Genomic DNA, 22,072 nt, shown 5'->3' with positions numbered 1-22,072 from the left:
CCTCCTGCCTTGGGTTCTGGCTTCTCCCCTCCTGCCTCTTCCTCACCAGGACTCATGAATTCATGAATACAGGCAGTGCAGACCTTCAGGCTTGTTGTTGTTGGTCTCATCTCCAGCTCTGACAGGGACCTGTTCAGCACAGGGATGTTTTGCCCTCCCCTGAGGTGAGTCTCAGGACCATTTTTGTGCTATGCAGGCATAAGTTGCACATAAGAGAAAGGGCTGATGCCACCACGGCTCCTTCCACCTTTTTCTCCAACAGCTCTTTCTTCGTAACAGTCTGAGCCAAGATCAGACACCTGCACCATACTAGGAGCTGGGTTTGAGTGAGGACAGTTAACCAGGTGATATGAGCAGTGGAGAATGTAATGCACCAGGTCCAGTGTCATATACCACTGGAGATGGGGAAAAGGCAGTCTCTGTCAGCCACAGCCTCCTGCTTTATCAGTGGGCTGCTGTGGACACTACCAGTGCTCTATCTACTTTTCCCAAGGTCAGTCCCTGTCTTAGGCAATGTCATCATATTGCCTGAAGCAGAATACAGAACTAGCATGAGGCAAGAGCAAACTTTCAAAACATCCCCCAGTCTTCTCAAAAGCACCTTGCCCTGTCCTGGCCATGCATACATATATTTGTTGCCTAGAAAAGTTGTTCTGCCAGGACAAACCCTAGCTTTCCTAGCCCTGGCAGGAACTCTGCATGCCCTAGTGAGCAGCATGGTGCTGGCTTTGCTGGTCCCCAGCCCTCAACCCTTCCCCCACCTATTTTTATCTTGCCACCTTGTGGCATCCACTTACCACCACATCCCTTCCCTGCTCTTCTTTGGCCTAGCTTCCAAATCTTGAGGAGGAAAGGCAGATCCTGACTACAGCTGGGTCTTTACAACAGACATCACAGGAGGGTAGCCTGGAGAGTTGCAGAGCAACAAGTTAGTGCCAATATATGACTTACAATAGCCACTAATGTGTTGGTAGTGGTACCCACTTGTGCAGAGGTACTCACCTGAGCCACAGAAGAGGTGTTTGCATGCTGTCATGGCTCTGATCGTGGCAGCTCAGAGAAGTGCATCCACATCAACAGAAGTGAGAAAACCCCTTTGCAGTACTGTATCACCAATGCTGGCCTAGAGAATTGTATACCATTCCTCTACCACCACTTTGAGAGGTCATCCGCATCTTAGCAGGGATGGGAAAGTCAGTATAGGAATCTGTCTCATTTTTTCTGACTATAGTGATTTATAGGCTTGAATTTATGAGGCTTGAAGAAGGGAATTAAGAGTTTCCCAGATGGAACCCAAAACACCCAAAGTTGTAATGCTCTTTGAGCTTAATGAGAAATGGGCTGAACCTCAGACAGTGCTGTACAGAAGCTTCCCTTGACTGCCACTCATTATTTTATTATAATCTCTTCTCTCACTGACACATCTGTGGTGCAACTGGACCACTTACTCTCCATTTTTCAGGCAGCAAGTTAGGAAAGGAAGCCAATGTAGTTGATTAATGAAAGTCATTAATCTGAGAATGTGAAACCTAGAAGAAAAAAAGACCTTAAAGTAAATAAACTTAACATTTTTTATTTATTTATCTATACTTTATTTAGTAATAGCACCCAAAGCTGCATTATTTTAACACAAGTAATAAAGCTTTCATATTTTATTCCTACCAGTGCATTTCCAAATCCAGGTGAAATGCTGGAAATAAGTAATGCTGAAACATACCATGAACACAGGGTGTAGATCACAAAGATACACAACTTACAAGTGAATCCCAATGCAATAAAATAAAAAGTTGTAGTTTAGGTATGAAACCTGTAACCTAAAGAACTGTGGTCTTTTCTATTTCCACAAAGTACCCTAACAAAGCAGCGGCTGTAGGAACTGTAAAGATAACATACTTAATGATACTTTTTGCATCACTTTATTGAATAATCCATGTTGGATGTACAACTTATAGCTATAGTGTGTGTTGGCTACAATGCTACAATGAGAATGTGTAATGCTTGTATTACAGAAAGGGTCATGAAATGTATGGACCTGTCTGCGTATTTAACAAAATGAAACAGCAATACAATAAAACTGCACCACATGTGAATATTGTAAATGGTTAAGTTATAAAGTCATTCATTAAAAAAAATTCAAATAGTTCAACAAAAAAAGTATATAAAATGTAGTAAAACATAAATTACGTTTAAAGGTCTGTACATGATTCATCCTGCAAATAGAAGCACAAAACCAGCACTTTGTACAGTATTGCTTATTTTGGTCTTCTAAAATTCAAAGATTCATTTTCACTACAGAGGCAGGAAAAAACATGGTTTCACATGCAATCCAGCAGTAATTGTGGTAAATCAAGTAAGTCTATAACCCCGCACAAAACCCAACATTTTTACAATGCAGGAACATACATGTGGAGTCCTTTTCTATACTTGATAACCAATATGCAATTAAAGTTGGATTGTTAAGTTAGTGCACACCTACAATATCCCCTACAATATCCCCATTTTTGGTTAACAGTGTATTAAGGCTGCTTGCTGCTGAAAATATACAGCAGAGAAGGAATACTTTCATCCACAAATGCAGTCAGATGATCTCATTTGGAAGCTTCCGTCACGGTCATTCATTGGGAATGATGAAAGAAAGCCATCCTCTCTCCTCTCATGTTATTCCACAAGTCGTTGTGGATGCTGTAAGTTTATGTGTGTTCAAAATCATTTGGATAAATTCATGGTAGAAAATTCCATTGAGGGCTATTAAACAGAAAAAGAATCCACTTCTGGCTCAGGAAGTCCCTAAGCCACAAATTGCTGGATACTGGGGAAATACCCTAGGGAAATTCTACAAGGGAAATTGCCCTTGCAGTCTTCCCTGGGCAGACATTACCGATGGCCTTTTGCGCCATGCTGCTGGGCTGGACAGACCCGTGGTCTGACTCAGCACAGTCAATTTTATGTTCAGTTTCCCTACTTCTCTGGTTGTCGTAATACAAACACAAATCAGTATTCTCAATTTGTTATTTTTTCAGACTCAAAAAGCAAACAACAATCTCGTGTCCATTATGTCAAAGAGATAAATACTATAAACTAAGCTGTCCATCACATCCAGGGCACTTCTTTACACTCAGAGCAATTCTGCAACCATAGTTGGATTCCTTTTTGTGTTACTGGTTTAAGCATAATTCACTAACATTACACTCACGTATCATGATATACATGATGTGCAATGCTACTCTGCAATATGTTGCACAGCAACAGTACATAACTGAAAAGCAGCTTCCCTCAAGAACTGTAGGACAGTAAAAAAGATTAAACCCAGAAATTCTATACCATCATATTTGGAAAATCTGATGGTGGCAATGGTCAATAAACCCGGTATATCGTTAATGTTGCACTTTAAATGGGTGTAGTTTTGTTTCTTCTAGTCAGATCAAAATCACTGCTATTAAGCCTAAGGTTCTACAGTCTCCATGCATGGAAGTGATGTGAAATTCTTAGTAATGAGGCCGAATTCCTTAGGCTTCTGATTGAATTTCTGCTTCGTCCATCTGAAGTGTGTCATTATCACCCAGCAATTCTGTTTCAGGCACAGAGCCCTCCTCTTCCTCTTCCTCCTGGACAGGATTCTGTGCGATGTCTTCTGTTCCATTGTGTGTGTCATCCGTGCCCTCCGAGAGCAGAGCAGCCCTGTCAGCCACTGATGCATTGGAAGGTGCTGTTGTTACGTAGCCTGTGCTGGTGGATCCACTCCCACTGTGGTGGGAGCCTGGTTTGGGAATGATCTGTGGAGGCATTTGCTGAGGAGCCATTTGCATTGGAATTTGGACAGGATAAAAATTTGGTAAGTAAGCGCCATAGGCAGGCATTGGCTGGTAACCATTGACTGGAATGTAGAGCTGGGGAGGTGGAACCATTGGTCTCATCTGCCCTTTCATTTGTATGAACTGCGGTTGAGGGAAAGCTGGAGTTTTCTGCTTTGGTCCAATGTACCTAGCATTGCTGACGTTGCTAACAGGGCTTGTGCTGAGAGAACTTGTTTGCGTGGTGTTGCTTGCCCCAGAGGTTTGCGCTGAGCTGTTGTAATTAGAAAGGTTTCCCCATGTTCGTAGTCTGTTGTGTATATCTTTAAATCTTGGTCTTCTGTTGGGAAATTCATTCCAACACTCCAACATCAAAGTGTATATCCATGTGGGACAGTCGTCAGGACATGGCAAAACCTGTCGGTTCCTGATCATCTCAATGACATCCTGGTTAGAATAACCACAGTAAGGTTGCAGGCCGTAACTGAAAACTTCCCACAACACAACTCCATATGACCATATATCTGAATCAATAGAAAACTTGCCATACATAATAGCCTCAGGGGACATCCATCTGATAGGAAAAAGGGAATTTCCCATCAGTTTGTAGTAATCAGCAGCGTAAACCTCCCTGAAAAGGCCTAAATCAGATATTTTCACATTCAGTTTATCGAACACCAGTATATTTCTAGTGGCCAAGTCCTTGTGGACAACATGGTGGCTTGAAAGGTATTCCATTCCCGCAGCTATCTGAGTCACAATGTGGAAAAAGTCTGCTGGTTCCAGAGTGGATTTTACTGTCTTGTCATCATCAGTGCTGCCAACATCTGAATGGGGAGATCGCATCACCAAGAACTCATGCAGGTCACTGTGGGAACAGTAGCTAAATATCATGCTTATGGGCTGTTCCTTTGTCACTATTCCCAGCAGACAAACAATGTTTGGGTGCTGTAATCGTGATCTCATCATTGCCTCATGCTTGAATTCTTCTCGAAGAGCCAGTTCTGCTTTGTCTTTAAGCGTCTTGATAGCGACAGCTTGAGTCTGTTCACCTGGCGCTGTACCAAAAAGATGCCCCTTGTAGACTTTGCCAAATCTCTCCTCTCCTAGTTCCTCCATAAACCGCACAGTGGACAGATTGATTTCTTTAAGTTTAGCCTGAAACAGGGTAAAGAAAGTAAGTCAGCAAAAAATCACAGTGTTTCCTAAACTACAGATTTTCCTATAAAAAAAAAAGCTTCTACTGGTTAGATGCTCCAAATGGAAGACAAATTGGGTCACAATTACTTCAGCTTTTTGTATATTCACATCAGCACACTGATTTTACAGTTAACCTTGAAATGAGTTATACTATTATCAGAAGTTTAAATTGAATTATGCTGCAAGATGATGACTATAATTATTTTTCAAAGGAGTGACCATATTCCCCACAAGCTAAACAAATAATCCGTTCAGAGTAAATCTGGTAAATGGTGATGTCTATTAACTGCAGCAGCGCTTGCCCTTCACAGTAACCCAGAGGTGCTCACTGGAGATCTGTCAGAAAAGCCGTGGCCACTGGCTGAGGAGGTGGCAGCCTAGGGGTAAACTGACATATCCCTTCCAGCAGAAGGAGGAACAAAACCTCACTCCTTCAGCCCTGCAGTAGCAGATAGGCCTTTCTCCCCTGTTGCACTACAGGAACAGCTGTACCCCTGCTGAGAAACCTCATCCTAGCTCTGATGGAGAGGGGTGGAAGAGGACCAGAAGAAAGAAGGAATTTCTCTCTGGTACATGAAGGAAAAGGTGGCAAACCCAAGAGCGATAAACTTCAAGAGCCTCCCTCCTGCAGCTGACAAGGAAAGCATGGAAGTTTGTGACAGTGATCTAATGGGTCTGTCCTGATGGGCTGAAGGAGTTCCAGACCAAGCCGAAGGCAGCTGGCACAGCTCTACACACAGGACACCGCAGCAGGAGGGAGCAGGGCAGGCTGGAAAGATGCTTTAACAGTTAATTTGGGAGCAATCTCTGACTTTAATGGTCATAAGACTGTGAACTGAACTAAGTATTTTCCAGCACAGCCCAGACTCAGCCATTAAGCCTCCCCCTTAACACACAAAATCAATGCACTTTGTTACAACTGGTAATATCTTGCAAATATTCTATGGCTTCCTGAACAGATGTTGCCAATTGTTCCAAACTGAGCATTGGTTTTTTGAGCTTGCATCTTGTAATGCTGTTATTAAAAATGCAACATTAGCTCTGAACAGGATTTTAATGCAGAGATCAGTTAGTTGACCCAGAAAATCATACGCAGGAACTAAGATCCGTAGACAGGAGTTCAAAGCCATTTTCATTTCACCGTCCTTTGTGATACACAGCCTTAGAAACATGTTGCACCCCAGCTCAGCTCCTTTCTCAGTGGTAGTTCAGAATACCAGTGGACTGAGCCAACAGATTAGACAAGAAACCTCACCGTGCATCCTGCTTTAAACAAGCAAACCAACTGTGGCATTACCAGGAGCGAAAATGAGCTGCAGGCTGAAGACTGGATCAGAAATAACATTTCCAGTCACTGAGACAATAGGCAGAAGGGGACTGACAGGTAAAAACAAATGTCATAAAATACTTTGTCCTGAAAGCTGTTGCCTAAGGCCAGGGTTTCTAGATACAGCTAGTGAGTGCAAGATGTGCTTTTCACTGAAGTAGATGAGCAGCACAGTATGGAAATCAAGTCACTTACAACTTGGCTCAATTTGAAGACCGAGAACCCGAGGCACTGAAAGCCACAACACTTTGGAAATATGTGGCCTAAGGAAACCCTGGAAAAAAATACCTGTTTGTGTTGATTAATGAGTGGCATTTCCATGTCCTGGCTAGGAGATGCCATCAGCTGGCGGCGCTGTGGTGTAGCAGCAGATGTCTTCTGCTTGTTTCTGCACATACAGACCAGGAAGAAAAGGCAGGCAATAACCAGAGGGATGGCTATGCTGGGAACCAGGATGTAGAGGATTCCCATTTTACTGTTGTCATGTGGACCTGTCAGGCACAGAGATGTTCATTGGTTAAGGTAAGTATTTTTAAAGCATTCTATAGAAAAGAAAGAAAAAAACCCACAAATGAAACAAAAAACCCCAAACCAAACCTACAGTATGACTGTTAATACTGTATTTTAAACAAAAAGTACGCTCCTACAGCTTGAAAACCGAAGTCACATTACCCTCTCCTCCACAACTTCTCATTAATTATCTCAAAGAAGTTTGAATGGACATAGCAACTTGCAGTATGAAGATAAACCACGAGCCCCACATTTAATGTGTTAGCTGTAACAGCATGGCATGTGGTTTATTTCACATTATTTTTGAGGCTTCTGGTTGTGGAAACTGCAGAACATAGACCAGAGTATCATTGCATTATCTCGTTCAAGGGATAAAACTCAAGAGAGCAGCCTTCATCACAGTATATAAAGCAGTGAATTCAATGTGATAAACCACAGCAGAACATTGCAGTCTGGCCTTCTTGCCCAACTACAGCCATTTCATCAGCTCTCTGCTCACTTTTTACCTCCACTGGTACTACTTCTGCCCAGAATAAAATAAATCTCACTTCTCACTGGCAGAGGTATTATTTGTTCTGTACTTGGTACAATAAAAGTGCTTTTATGTTACAGTGAGATAGACATGAAACAGCCACCAATATACCCTCAGAAGACTTTTCTGGAACCTTCCTGAAATGCTTTCTTTTTTGATACTTAGAGATTCTAGGAAAGCATAGTGATGTCCAAAATATTCATTGGAACTGCCTGGGATGTTTTCTGCAATGTGTGGTTTTGCTATTTGTGGCTACTGCTTTCACCACAACCACATCCAAGTGTTATCTTTGCACCATGTTACATGAAATGTAGAAATTTATTATAAATGTCAAATCGTATTACTGTAAAAAAATGAAGTAACTAAGAAATTTTGTATCAATTTTGAGCTCTTAAATATCCAGGCAATCCATGGCTTCCAAGATACATCTGTTTTTGCAGGAAACACACTTTTCTTTCTAATGAAGCACAGCATGAAGTTGTTTTGCTGCGGCCAAAGACTGTTACAACCGTAACAGCTCTAGAGTGAAGGCTGTCCCAGTACAGGGAGGTGAGTGGGACAGTATTAAGCTGTGAGAGATGAACTTTTTATTTTTGCCATTAGTCGTGCAGTACAGAGCCACTAGCAGGTAGCGTAGGACTTTTCTGACAAGATCGTCTGTTTTGTGACACCTCTGCTTCTGCACCTCACACAGGCTCCTTCCCGCCAAGCATGGTGCTGCATCTCCCTCTACAGGATCTGAAGATCATTGCTGCCTACAAGATGCCACACAGAGTGAAAGCAATATGCCATTGAGCAGTGTGAGCAAACCAAACACATGCAGGTGGCAAGTATGTCAAGTCTGGCATTTGGCATGTTAGAACACAAACCGCAACCTTATCATTAATTATTATCTCATCTTAACACCCAACACATAATGAAAGCAATATATAATCATAAATAGTAATAGATGATTAAAACGTGTCACAATATCTCAGTTATAAGCTATGAACTCCAGAAAATATTAAACACAAAACAAGGGTCCCACATTACAGCAAGTGAAACGTTTGAAACACTCTTAAGTGAACTGTACTTGTAAAAATAGGGAACATTACATACACAGGACTTAGGAAAATAGTAGGGGGAAAACAAGAGAATACATACTACAGGAAGGTATGTCACACAGCTCCATGCGTATGTTTTTATTCTTTGTAAAACACCAGGGCCCATCCATCTGACCTCCAGGATTTCGGCAATATGCATGTCCTCCACCTAGCTCTGGAAACTGTGTGCTTGTCAGATCATGGTTGTGGGGACTCTGAGAGTCCCAGAGTTGGCAAGTGTGGCCAGACTTCGTAACGCTGACCATTCCTCTGTAGTCTGCTCCAGAACCATTGTAGCACTGATGATCTGCAACATAAGATTTGACAAGAAGTTGCAAATAACAAAATAGTCAAGGCCAGCAAGACCACAAGAGTTGAAATGCAGAGACCATGTATGCAAAAAGTACTTGATTTTAGGTACTTCAGGGTTTAAATGAAAGTTGTGAGGTTTGAGATTTCAGTTCTGGGGGTATCTGTACTCTTACACCCAGTTATTTCTGGATTCTGCCTTGGAGTGTCCCAGCTCTATGGCTATACACAGCAATATTTGGTAACTCTGAATGCAAGTTGATACTAAAGAGTAAGTATGGACCTTTAGATAGAAGACAAGATAAGTTAAAGTAAATTAGAGATATGAGTTTCACTTCAGGAGAAGTCTTCATATGCCAACAGCATAAACTTCCCACCACTTTCATTTCTTGTAATCTTCCCATCTTCCTCACACTACTCACTTCCTAGAGAAATTAGTGCTGCGTTTTCTAATGCCTTTCTTCTAAAGCCTTTCTTCTCTTTAGATACACCACTTTCATATCGTTGAACTCCTATCTTTAATCTCTGTTTTGCTGCTATCCTCCCTTTATACATATATACATATATATATATATTTGACTGCTTGTCTCCCATATATATCAACTGCACTGATTCATGCATTTTTCTGCATGTTTGCAACATTACATTAGCCATTTTTCCAAGTCCACCTGCCCAGCCCCCAGGAATCCAGCTCTCAAAGCCCTTCTTCCAAACTCCCAGGATAATCAGGTCGCAACTTTCCCACCAAAGAGAGCACTTCTGGCTCTGAGGATCAGGGATTACTTTTGCCAGACTTTTTATTGTTTTTATTCTCATTCCTTTTGCTTGATACCTCTTCCCTGGATGATTTGCCTCTGTCATAGTTTTCTCAGTTATTTCTGCTTCTCAGCTGCATTACATAGCACACAGCTAGTTTTCCATGTCCACCATTATGCCATGACCCCTGCTCTTAACTGTGGGTGCACCAACGATACTCAGAAAAATCTTATCACACTTTGAACTTTAAGCATCCTTAGTCTCTTGGAGCTTCCTTGTTGAATATTGTTGAGGGAGGTGATTAATTGCTAGGAAACAAAGTAGGGAAAAAAATTGTCAGCACATAATTACTGACAACAGGAAAGTCCTTCTACTCCTGGATGCAAATACAAATCCATGGAAGCAAGATCAATGTTTTCACCCATCCTGTGTGGGTGAAGAAAGACAAAACACTCCATGCTCAATTTACAGGATTAATATTCTTGTGGGTTTCATTATAGAAAGAATGAGTATTAAATGTTTAATTTCTTAGCAGATTTTTCTAGTGAAGCTTCCACAGCCTATTTGAGGTTTATTCATATGTAAGGAAAACTCCCAAATAGCAGTATGGGGGGACTCATCCAGAAAAGCAAGGACTGAGCCAGAGCTGGGAGCAGGCATGTGGGGAGGGAAGCCTGTGACACGCTGCTTCTCCTTGCAAATCTGAGTCAAATTAGTCGTTTTGTAGACCAGGGTGGTTGATATAAGCCTTTTGAGTACTAAGCAGCATCCTTTAAACTTCCTTGCCATCCTAACTATACCTTACAACAGTGCAACTAAGGTCAGTATTAACATGATAAAAAGTTGCGGCATCCAGTATAGCAGTACTTTCTTTACAAAAAGAATAGCTGATAAAATATCACCTCTCAGACCCAACATGAGGAAGCCACAAGCCTTACTTTTTCCCACTGATGAAATACCCAGACTTACATCGGCTGAGTCTCTCCACAGGAATCCCAATCCTTATGCAGTTGGCAGCTTCCAAGGTGTCAGGTCGTGGGAGATCCTCACACTTAGGCAACTGTAACTGCATCAAGATGAGGGGATTTGACCTAGCGATGTTGTACTCCTGCCTACAGAGATCATTTTCCAGAACTTCACATTCATCCCGGCACAGCTCCCGCGGCTTAGGGGTCCGAGAGCGCTCATCACACAGGGGAAACACAAAGTGGCAGAAGGATGGTATAGCAAACTGTGAGCACTGATCAGACAAATGTGTGGAAGTGCCAATCATGGTAAATGCAGCTGGAAAGGAACAAAAGTACTGCTTAAGTATTAAGTTATGAAAAGCATAAGAAACAACATATTTTCATTACATTTGCCTTTTACAATGTCCATGTTTTCTTGAGGGTCTAACAGCCCACTGAGCAGCAGGGAAATTAGGTCATTTCTGCTGTAAAGGAGAGCTGACAAATGCAGAAAGCAAACCCAGCATCCCAGTGACCCTCTGACATCTGCACAGAGCTTGTAGATCTTAGTTCTTAGGAAGTTACCCAAGTGACTAGCACTGAGCAAACTGTTGGCACTTGACTAATTTTAACTTCAAAGAATAAACAGTGCAGGCAAGAGATCTGCCAGGATACTGACATGTATTTCCAAAGTTCCTAATTAGGTAAAATCTGAATGAGGGTCACCTAGCTTCTTCCTCCTGCAGACGTTTTGATTAATAAAGAAGATGAGTTTTTTAAGCCTTGACAGGCAAAAGAAAGTATGCCTTTGGTATTTGGGAAGATACTGCTATTAATAGACATGAAAAGCCTATCAGGCAGCAGTTTTGGGGAAAATGAATGTCATCAATCTCAGCATACTGCTAACATTAATATGATGTCATAATGAATTAGGAACTTAATCGTCCCCTTTAGCTCTCAGCATTGACACAGTAACATTTATCTGAGAGTTTTCTTGCACATTGCAAAGAAAAGACAAATGCGTGTGTGCATTGTATTTGGGGATGAATCAAACTTTAAATGTAGGAACATGCATTCCCACACTGGAAAACATTTGTGAGTAAGGCTTGCTAGACTGCATGTTCCACCAACACACACTGTATAAAGAGAGGGAATGAGCAGTTCAAGTTATTCGGCAGCCTATTTACAACCTACAAATCAACTTTTCCCCTACTGTTCAGCTCTGTCCTTTCAACCCTCTACTTTCTGCTGCCACCTGCTATCAGAGAGTCTCCTGTCTCTTCTTAAACACCACACATACAGCAAGCAGTCCCAGTCCCAGTCTTTTGTACTGTTTATACCTTTGCTTATTTTAATGCAGGAATATCAACACAGGAATATAACCCCTTATCAGTCATGTAGGGAACACTGCATGCAGGCATGATATCAGGCGTGAAATGACAGCTGTGACATGTGCTTGTCCTGAAGGCTAACAAGGAAAAAAATAAACCTGGAGGAGTGAAGCAGTCACTGTTGGCTGTTTGAAACTCCACACTAATTTTTGTGAAGATGTTACAGAATTTAAATCAGCATGAGCAAAGACTGCACAAGTCACAGTCATGTCCTTATTTTGATGGGAGGTGCAAAAGCCAGCAGGACTGTGTGGTAGCATCTAAGGGGTTTATTTACTTAGTTATTAAACAGACACTAAACAGCACAGCAAAGACATCGCTAGCCACACATGTCCACAGGTCAGCGATCAGGTCCGTGCACTCTTTATTGTTGGCCTTCCAGTCTCTCAAGTCATGTCTCAAGATTTTCTCCAGAAACGTCCTTCTTTTTTAATAGAAGGATGCAATTCTCATGTAACCACATGTGCAGGATGGAACAGCACTAGGGGCTGTAGAGGCAAAGGGGATGTATTTCATACATCAGCCCAGCAGAGAAGGTAAAAATCCAGGATAAAAATTCCCTATAGGTGTCACCTGTAACCTTGTTAAATGTTCTTGGCATCGGGCAGTAGGTGTCACCGTTTCCCACGCACAGCCTCCCCTGAGCGCCCCATGGGAGGTCTGACCACTAACAGCTTCCACCAAAAAATGGGCAAAAGTACAAGCAAAATCTCAACAGCATTTATACAGCAGATTTTTTTTTTTATCTATGAAGTTCGAAACTTCAGAAATACCTTGTCATTTGGACAGAGAACGTTCAGTGTTGCAGTACTTGCTTTTACACATAAGAAGACTTGTAAGAACCAAGTATGCTGTGAAATTCTCAGGGTTATTTTGCATAAGGCATTTGGTATGTCCTTCAGATGTGTATCGTTTGAAAATGCCATATTATTGATGGATAATCATTACTGCTTAGCTAGGCACTGAGCAGCTCTACATGGTGATCCCCAGAATTTTCCTAAGAAAGAACAGTTCTGGCAAAAATTATTCTCAACTCCAGCCCCCAGCTTCCAAAAGATAACCAATGATCAGATCCAGCAGCCAGTTCACGAATGTCCATGTGGTGTATTCCAGAAATAAGTATAACTTGACCAACAAACATTTTCTGGAAGATATCACAGGTTTGGGGTTGGATTTTGTGTGCTTGTTTGTTTTGTTTGGGGTTTTTTTTAGGACATTATGAACCTAATTTGCAGAGTTACAGATTTAATCATTTCAGGTAGCTGAAAATTTCCGTATTACTGGAATACATCCAAACAGGTAGAGTTTATGTCATAGAAAAAAATTTTATCAACAGTAATGATCAATAATTAATGACATAACGGTAAAAAAGGCTGGTGTTAAAACAGTAAAGAGGTAGAAGAGGGGAATGAGTTGTAATAGTACAAAGAAAGGTCAGCACCTGAATTTTGCAAGTCCCAGAATCTAATCACTATCTGAAGAACAGAAAAAACCCTGACCTGGATACCTGGCTTTACAATGAGCCTTTAAGGCATTATCTTTAAGGTGACAGAGCTGACAAGTGAAGTCAAACTCTTTTTGGTGACTAGCTACGTTAAAATTGCAGATTCAATTAGTAAGCCATATCTGGCCAGATGCAAATAAGCTCATGCTGGACTGAGTTAATTGGTCATACATTATGACAAACAGTTTGCTCTGTTTCACAGATTCATTTGCTTGCTCAACTTGTGTACAACAGAGTCACAGCTAATGTTAGCTAACTGAGGTCCAGTGAAGAAAACCCATGTTGATGTACAGCCCACGAAAAGCCATTAAGGTTTTGGTTGTGACTGTACTGAAACAACAATCAGAGGAGGGATCCGCAGGGACAGAGCACAGGAAGGTTGACTCTTATTTTATATAAACCAATGTGAAATCCAGACTATGCTGGAATTATGCAACAGGGGAGGAAACCCAAAGAAAAAGCCACTATACATTTTTCAAGAAAATAAAAGTTTTTTATTACTTCACAGATTGTTTTCTTTTTCAAATATACTATTTGAATCCATCACGCAAAAAGCTTCAGTATAAACTAAAAGCTGTTAAAAAGTCAATGCTCTGACATTTTACTAAAGGACACAGAAGAAGCTTCTACACATGACAGCAGATAGACATCTTCCTTGCTCCAAATTTTGCTAACTGCACAAGTGTGAAACCAGCTCACCTCCTCGAAACCTTAATGTAAGGATTTATTAGTCATTGACCAATAAAACTGAATAATAAAACCGGATGATAGCACTATTTATACCTGAATTGGATATTTTAATGGATGTTTTTTACCCTGCTACAGAGATGTATAAGCTTACCAGTAATACGGTTTTCAATTTCCCCTTGCATCTGGAGGGAGTCCACATAAATGGTCCTATTTCCAATGATCCGTGCACACGCAATTCCCCTGTATGGCTGACAGAACCCATCTTCATGGTAATCTTCTCTGCGAAAGACAGGTTAGGATTTTATAAGCAGATGTCTAGCTGACCCCCATGAAATTTTACAAAATATATTCTTATAAAAGGAGAAATTCCCAAAAGACCGTAAATCTGAAATTGCTCCATTCCCCAAGTGCAGCTTTCTCCTCCAATTCTTTTTATACTACCTTAGAAGTATTAATGAGGCACCCTGTAAATAGCTCATTAGAGAAAGAATTAAACGAAAACCCAAGATTAATTTTAAAATAATATACAAACAGTAATGGGATTTGGCAGATGAATCTATTAAAAAGCCTGTAGAATGAAACCGCAACATAAATCTTGTTACATGCCCCCAAGCATTTTCGGGCATCTAGTTGTACCCAGTACAACTAGGCAAACAGTTGATTCTCCTCTCCCACCTCTCTCTCTTTCTTATTTCCTCTACTGAACAGCAGAAGAGATCTTGCTGAGCTTTAATTAAAAGGTGGAATAATCTTGAACTCTGAATTACGTAAACAGAATAAAAAGTAAGGTTTTAACCTCTTTTCCTCTTCGCTCTAGTCAGTCAATGTCAAATTCCTCTTCCAACATATATTTTAATACACTTTTCAATTCAGTGAGGCTTTGGGCCAAATTTTACTCCCTTAAGTCAACATAAATATTTTGGCATAAAAGCACTAGCCTAAAGGCTCAGTGGTTCAATGCATCATCCTCAAAGCCCCAGTAAATAATACAGAGATGATCTGTAGGTCATAACTGCCTGAGCATCAAAAAGGGGCTTCAGAGTGAGAGTAAGAGCACTCTCAGAGTTAATATCCAGTATGCCATGTTATTCTTCTGGCACGGCACTGCACAGCCTGTGTGCTAGGATCACTAGCCTGGTGGATTCACATCATGTCATTCACTGCATGGTAGACCAAAAAAGGCATAAACCATGATCTAGAAAACCATGACTCTAGAGTAATCCTAGGACACCCAAAAGCTTAATCAGCGTTTGTAACAAAATGGTCAGTTCAGAAGTCTGAGGTACCTTCCAACACCAGTGATTTTTGAACTATTACTTCAGTACTCTTCTGCACTTTGTACTTCATTATCTTTGGATATCAATACCTGTTCTGGTTTCTCTCACAAATACTTCCACCCTTCCTTAGGGTGCCACATGAGCAGGACAAAACCGTCAGTGATTACGTGTACAGCCACGTAACTTCAGCTGGGCCAACACAGCACAAAAACCTGTTGCCTGACAAGAGCTACCCATGATGAGCACATCAGCCAACGCCTGCGCAGTGCCGAGTGCAGCCCTTATTTCCAATATCTTATTCTGTCTTAGGAACCTCTTTTTGTTTTTCCTGTGCTGTGTCTCCCTGATAAAGCTCATTTCTCCAGGGAAATGTTACCACTATTTCTTAAAGTATAAACTCTTTGGCAGTGGAAGGTTGGGCAGGACTGTTCGTATGGTGTGGCCAAAAGCTGGAACCATCCATCACCACTCAAGCAGCATTTCTCCCTTTCCTCCCAGAAAGACAATGATTTAACAGAACGCGATCCATCATACAGCTGCTAGATGAAGCAGAGTGATATGAAGTGTCTCATGCAGTTGTCCAGATCTGGCCTTTATTTCCTACCAGTCTGATTGTTAAATATTCATAATGCAACATTTTGTTTACAAACTCTGAATCAAGTTCTGCTTCCACAAAGATAGGAGTTTTCGATTATGATGGATGAAGCAAAGGAGGACTCATTCGGGAGCAATTAATTCCTGCAGTGAAATTCTTTCACTCTCATAACAAAAACTCTTAAATTTGCAACAATTGCATCATGCCTGAAGGGATAAAAATATCAAAGTATTTTGTCCATGCCTGTTTTATGATCCTTGACCACCTCAGTAGGGAGTCAGCAATTCTCATGAGGAGATGAATGGATATGAAACCTCTGTTTGACCTCTTTCTCAAGAGTAAATTCATGCCCCTATCCTGCAGAACAAAGTCTGCAATATGTCTAGCTGAAACTGTACCTCACACTTTGACGCTCAGTGCAGGGCTGTCTTGGCAGCGCACACACACAAAAAAGAGCCTATAAAAAACAGCACTCCAAACAGTATGGGTTTGGTGGCAAAAGCAGTGTGATCTCTTACTTATCTCAGCTTATTTATTTCTGTCAAGAACTTCTAAATACAGCTTAGATACTATATATACACACATATGCTCCCCCCTCCCATGTTATAGTCAAGTGCTGATTGAACTGAACTGGATATGACCATTACCATGGATGCAAGCAAAAGTAAACAGTAACCTGGTGTCAGATACTCTGACAGAAGCTGGGCTGTTATTCTGCATGCATCTTTGTCAGGTCAGAAAACTCAGTGAATACAGTTTGACTAGTACTAATATCGAGGGGGCAAAATTACATCAGACTTCTTAGAAAAACAGTTGATTTCAACAAAGCTGCAGAAGCGGCAGGACTACGAATCTCCTTACAGATTACTCTTTCCTTCAGCTGCATGTTCACTTAGCACATGGCAAAACATCCACAGCAAAAAGCAACCGGAGGGGAATCTGATAATGCAAAAGCAGTGTCATGCTCAGTTTAAACAGGAGTCTTTGGAATCACATGCGGCTTTGATTCATGCTCCAAACCATATGCCAGCAATCCAGTTGCTGATCAGAGCAAGAGTTAACAGCTGCTGAAAATAGGCAGAATCATAGAATCATTTAGATTGCAGAAGATCTTTAAGATCATTGAGTCCAACAGTAAACCTAACACTGCCAAGTCTACCACCACACCATGCCTCCAACTGCCACATCTACACATCTTTTCAATACCTCCAGAGATGGTAACTCCACCACTTCTCTAGGAAGTCTGTTCCAATGCTTTATAACCCTTTCACTGAATAAATTTTTCCTAATAAATTTTGCTGGAGCATGTCCTAAGAACAACAAAGCTGGTGAAGTGTCTAGAGAATGAGTCTTATGAATACAGACTCTTCAATTTCCTGCTGCTCTGATCAAAAACCTTGGGAAAAGCAGAAATCTGACTCCTCAAGAGGAATCCAAAACAGTACAATTTGTTCCAGTTGCAGAAATCTTACAAGCCAACCATGATAGGTACCTTTTTACCTTTGTTATTGTTTCTTCCTGAATGTTTCAGGATGGCATTACCTTTTCTCATTACTGATTTTCTTCCATTTTAAAATAACTTCCCCCCCCCCCCCCAAAAAAAAAAAACAAAACCAAAAAAAACCCAAACAAAAAAAACCCAAACAAAAAATCAGAGTCAGGAACATCCTAAGTGTTGACCTTTTTTCACTTTTGCTGGAGGGCAGTCTCAAAGACACTGCACCTGGAACATGAATTCTCTCAGCACTCGGTAGAAGTAGGATACATTCTCCTACAGAGAGAACTCTCCTCCTAACTACTTGTCAGGTGTTTCACCAGAGTTTGAATTTAAAAATAAAATCATAAAGAATCTGATTAAACAGAGTCTGTATTCCTAAAGCCCCACTGCCATTTATTAGGATAAATGCTATTAGTTTTTCTGACTCACAAGGTGATCTTCTGCTAGAACAACAAAGTTAAGAACTAGCCTTTCTAGTATAAACCTAAAGCAGGAGAACCTTTCATTTCAGGCAGGCACAAGCAAAGCCAAAACACTGATACTACTTTTATGTACAACATGGGTTGTCTCTAAGATTGATCAGTCTTACCACACCTGGAAACATCTTGAAGAACCAAGCACTAAGACATTTATACATTCCTTATCACACGTGCACTGCACTGCCTGATTAAACACAATCTGCCTTCAGGTTGGTGGGCATTAAAAGTCTGTATGAAGTGGACAGTTAACCAAGTTCAGTGGTATAGTGCTGGTTCAATCTCCTCCCACTGACAGAAATCATAACTTCCAGGGATATCTGGGTCTATAGAGGAAGCACTGGAAGAATCAGGTGCCTCTGAACAGGAATAAAACCCAGCATGCATGAACAGGAATCCCGCTAGCTAGAGGTAATGCAAGACTTCCATAAAGTAGATATCTGCTCTGGAAGTAGATGGAGAGATTTCCAGGTGTACTGCACGTGCTGCAAAAATATACTGAACATCACCACCCCTACCCTTGCACTAAGCATTACTTTAATTTCACCTGTGACACAAAAAGAACACTTAACAAAAGACTACAAAAGAAAATACCTAGGTAGCAAAGAGGCCTTTCTTAACAGAAAACCTGAAATGCTGAAAGTGTACATGTGGGCACAATGCACTACGTGATATATGTGTAATACAATCTATTGTATGTAACTGTCGCAGCTGAACAGTCCAGAGGGCACATGAAGCAAAAAAGTCCCTGTAAATAAAAGGCAACCATGAAAACTGTTCAGTATTAATATCACCTTGTGAAACACGTAAGTCTAATAAGAGCTTTCAGTATGTATTTGGTGGCCCTGAACACACAGTGAGTGCAGACCTGGTGGTTTTGCTGAAAAACTGAAAAAACACATGAAGGTGTAACAAGCTTCAGCAAGGGTTCACAGAGGGAATTCTGAAAGCAGAGTTGAGAGGTACTAGATATTAATTTGCCAGTAAGATATCTTCTTTTCTGATTGCATCCCACAAACTTAAGTTACAAAGAAAACAGAAACTTGTAAGCTGAATGTATTTTTCTGAAAACAGAAAAGACACAACACTGTGCATCAGCCATAAAAAGAAACTCAGAAATCCTCCAGAAAATTCACAAAGAAAACTTTTTAAATTTAATATGTAAAAAAAACCCTATTAACTTAATAATACCCTACCAACCTACTCTTGTAATAAAATGGACAAAAACATTCTTTAAAAACATAATTTGAGAACAATTTATTTTAAGATATTCAGATAATAAATTTAGAAGTTATTTGGAGAGATGCATTCTCAGCTTACACTTTACCGAAGTAAACAGAACTAAGGCAATTCATGGAATATTAACAGGATACTCCAAAGGTTAGTTTTTTAAAGGATAGTAGAAACTGTTACAGCAGTTTCCCACAAGCAAATTAAGTGCAGTTAAAATTTCCTATAATTTTCCCAAGGCAAATAAGCAACCTGAAATTTTGAACCTCTTTCATATTGTCCAGGGATTAAACAGCTTTTGATTAAAAACTGTTAAATACTAGAAGACAATAATAGGACCCGCCTCATATTCCATTGCAAGTGGAGTAGCAATGCAAGGACAAATGCACAGAAGACCATGGTTAGACAGTGACGGACAAAGGAAAGGAGAAATTATTTATGTCATCCTATTTGCTATGGGTAGAAAAATACAGTATTGGGTATACAGTCATTCATCTTGTGGGAAAGTCTCGGAGTTGTTGATACCTACAGCTTGAAAAGTGATGGCAGAAGCTCTGTAAAGAGGACAACTATAATTGAGAATAAGATCAGAAGGAAAAGGACAGGCATCGTATTTCCAACTATGAGTATACTTAGCCCGATGTGTGCCTACTCCATAAAGTACACAAGTTAAATGACCTGCAATACAAAGAATTAAAGGAATAAAACGTTCATGTTAATCAAAGAGAGGCAAATCACTCTGACTTGTGAGAAGGGCAGTATAAAGGGCTGGTAAAGACACGGGATTTTCTGGTTTTAATATACATATCTGTTCACAGTTTGTTTATACTGTATCTCAAAATCAGGACCTTTTATAATCTGACACTACAGCCCTTGTAATTTGTTACCCTTACTCTTGACATATATCATAGTGCCAGGGACGGAACTCAACTCACAAGGGGATCACTTTTCAATGCCTAAAACGGGTTCACGTCTCCAAATATTCAGGCCCTCCCACTGAAAGAGGTCACAGTGAAGATCTAAGAGAAACATACTACCCTTGTCATATGCAATATCACATCTATAAAATTTGCCTCCTGTCAAAAAGATAGTGAATTTATATTAATGTTACTATAAAAAAAATACTTGGTACTTTCCAGTCAGGCTTGTATATTTACCTTTCATGGAAAATATAAAGTAAAACATTAGATTTCTTGTTTTCCATGAATTAAAATTCGTCAAGAGTGTTGCCTTTTAAAATAATAGTTACAATAGGCTATAAAATTGCTCCTTCTCATAGGCCTCCTGTTGTGCACAGATCAATGGAAATTTTACTGCTGATATTCAAGGCAACAGACTGGGTTATAAATATTTGATGGAGGAAAAGAATGAGATTTTTCGAAACTGCTATTGTATGAACGATTCATATTCATCCATTGAGAAGGGATGGGCTAATGCCAGAGCTCCTGACGTTACCCATAACTTCTGTGCATACAGGGCAGAAATCCAGTAACAGGCACAAAGGGGTTGGAGGTTGTAGTGGAGTTTCCAAAACCCATGTGTACAGGAAAACCTTAAAAGAAAAAAAAAAAAAAGGGGGTGGGGGGGGGTGGGGAGAAAAAGAAACAAAACCAAATAAAACTCAAAACAAAACACCACAACCAAACCAAAAAATCACAAACCATAAAATACCAAAAAACCCACACCTGCACATCTGTGTCCAGCCAGCTAAAGCCAAGAAGCAGAAGGGATGACAGGGACAACTTTGCTGCCTGCATCAAGCCCCTGCCTGGATGGAGTCACCCTGCCTCAACGACATGGGAGAAGGGCACAGGCTTCCTGCCCTACCTGTATCCATGCTCTGAAGAAACAGTTTCATTCTTTGACCAAAGGACTGTCTGCTAATAACCCACCTTTCCGGCACATAAAATCATTGTTTGCACATCTTCACCCGTGTCTAAAGATCAGTGCTCCTGGGATATCAGAAAATACCCATCAAAGTAGTTAACACCTTAAAGGGAGACTTTACTGAAACACCAGAGGGATGTAAACTTTCCCCATATGCTAAAGGAATGTAATAAATAGCATCAGAAAAGAAGGGGACCGTAGTGTTAAAAAGTTGAAAACTAACAGGGAGGGGAATTTGTATAAATAGTCATAGCTCAGTTGAAGTCAATGGACCTGTGACAATTTATACTCACCAGGGATATGGCCCATGACTTTTGCTACCAGATGCTCATTGAGTGTAACAACAGACCCCAAAAGCAAGATTCCCTTACGCCTAGCATACAACCTGGACAAATATTAACAAACAGAATTTATTTTTGTGCTTTTTATCTAAGAAGTAGTACATAACAGAATCCCTAGAAAAGCACTTAGTCACACTTCCCGAACAGAGCAACTGTGCTGCATTTGATTTGAATATTTATCTGCTAGTTCCTAAAAAAGTATATTGTGACCTGAAGCTTCAGATTCAATGTCTAAGATCAGTAAAAAATAACAGTTAACCTTTACTCTTCTGATTCTACTACATGATTAATTTGTTAATATTAATCATAGGATCTGAGATACCATGTTAAGCCGGGTAATAGAGCAATTAATTGAAATATCATTGGTAAAAACACAGCAGCTGCGAATGGCCTTAGTGTTTGTGACAAACTAGAGAAAAGTAAGTTGCTTATCAAACTGCAACTTCTAAACAACCTTATTTTTAGCTTATTGCAATTATTGCCACAAAGGATTATGGAAGTATCTTTAAACACAAAACTCAGGCCTCCAAGTCTGTCTCTAAACCACAGTCCAAATAATGTTTTAAACACATATTCTGATGTTACCATGAAAGGAGGTATTTAAATGCTAGGTATTAAAACGGTATTTAAATGCAAGAAGGGGGGAGGGCATCAACAGGCACACACCTTCATTGAATCATGAACCATATTGTTCTCCTCACTAGGCATTGCCTTAAGAGGGTGTCAACA

General features: G+C 40.4%; 1 protein-coding gene across 2 annotated transcripts in view; it reads right to left on the bottom strand.

Annotated features, from left to right (window-relative positions):
* Window positions 1–1,557: 1,557 nt before the first annotated feature.
* ROR2 (receptor tyrosine kinase like orphan receptor 2) overlaps window positions 1,558–22,072 on the bottom strand; it is a 154,396-nt gene continuing 133,881 nt past the window's right edge. For both annotated transcript variants that reach the window (XM_056325466.1, XM_056325467.1), the window contains exons 5-9: window positions 14,191–14,318; window positions 10,477–10,791; window positions 8,504–8,749; window positions 6,607–6,809; window positions 1,558–4,949 (exon numbers count right to left, since the gene is read on the bottom strand). In XM_056325466.1, coding sequence (XP_056181441.1) covers window positions 3,507–4,949; window positions 6,607–6,809; window positions 8,504–8,749; window positions 10,477–10,791; window positions 14,191–14,318 — 2,335 coding nt within the window. In that variant the 3' untranslated portion in view covers window positions 1,558–3,506. The remainder of the gene's footprint in view (window positions 4,950–6,606; window positions 6,810–8,503; window positions 8,750–10,476; window positions 10,792–14,190; window positions 14,319–22,072) is intronic.

Source organism: Falco biarmicus, chromosome Z (assembly GCF_023638135.1).
Source record: "Falco biarmicus isolate bFalBia1 chromosome Z, bFalBia1.pri, whole genome shotgun sequence".
Lineage (NCBI taxonomy): Eukaryota > Metazoa > Chordata > Aves > Falconiformes > Falconidae > Falco > Falco biarmicus.
The sequence above is the reverse complement of the archived record's forward strand: the minus strand, read 5'-3'. Positions and strand labels throughout refer to the sequence as shown.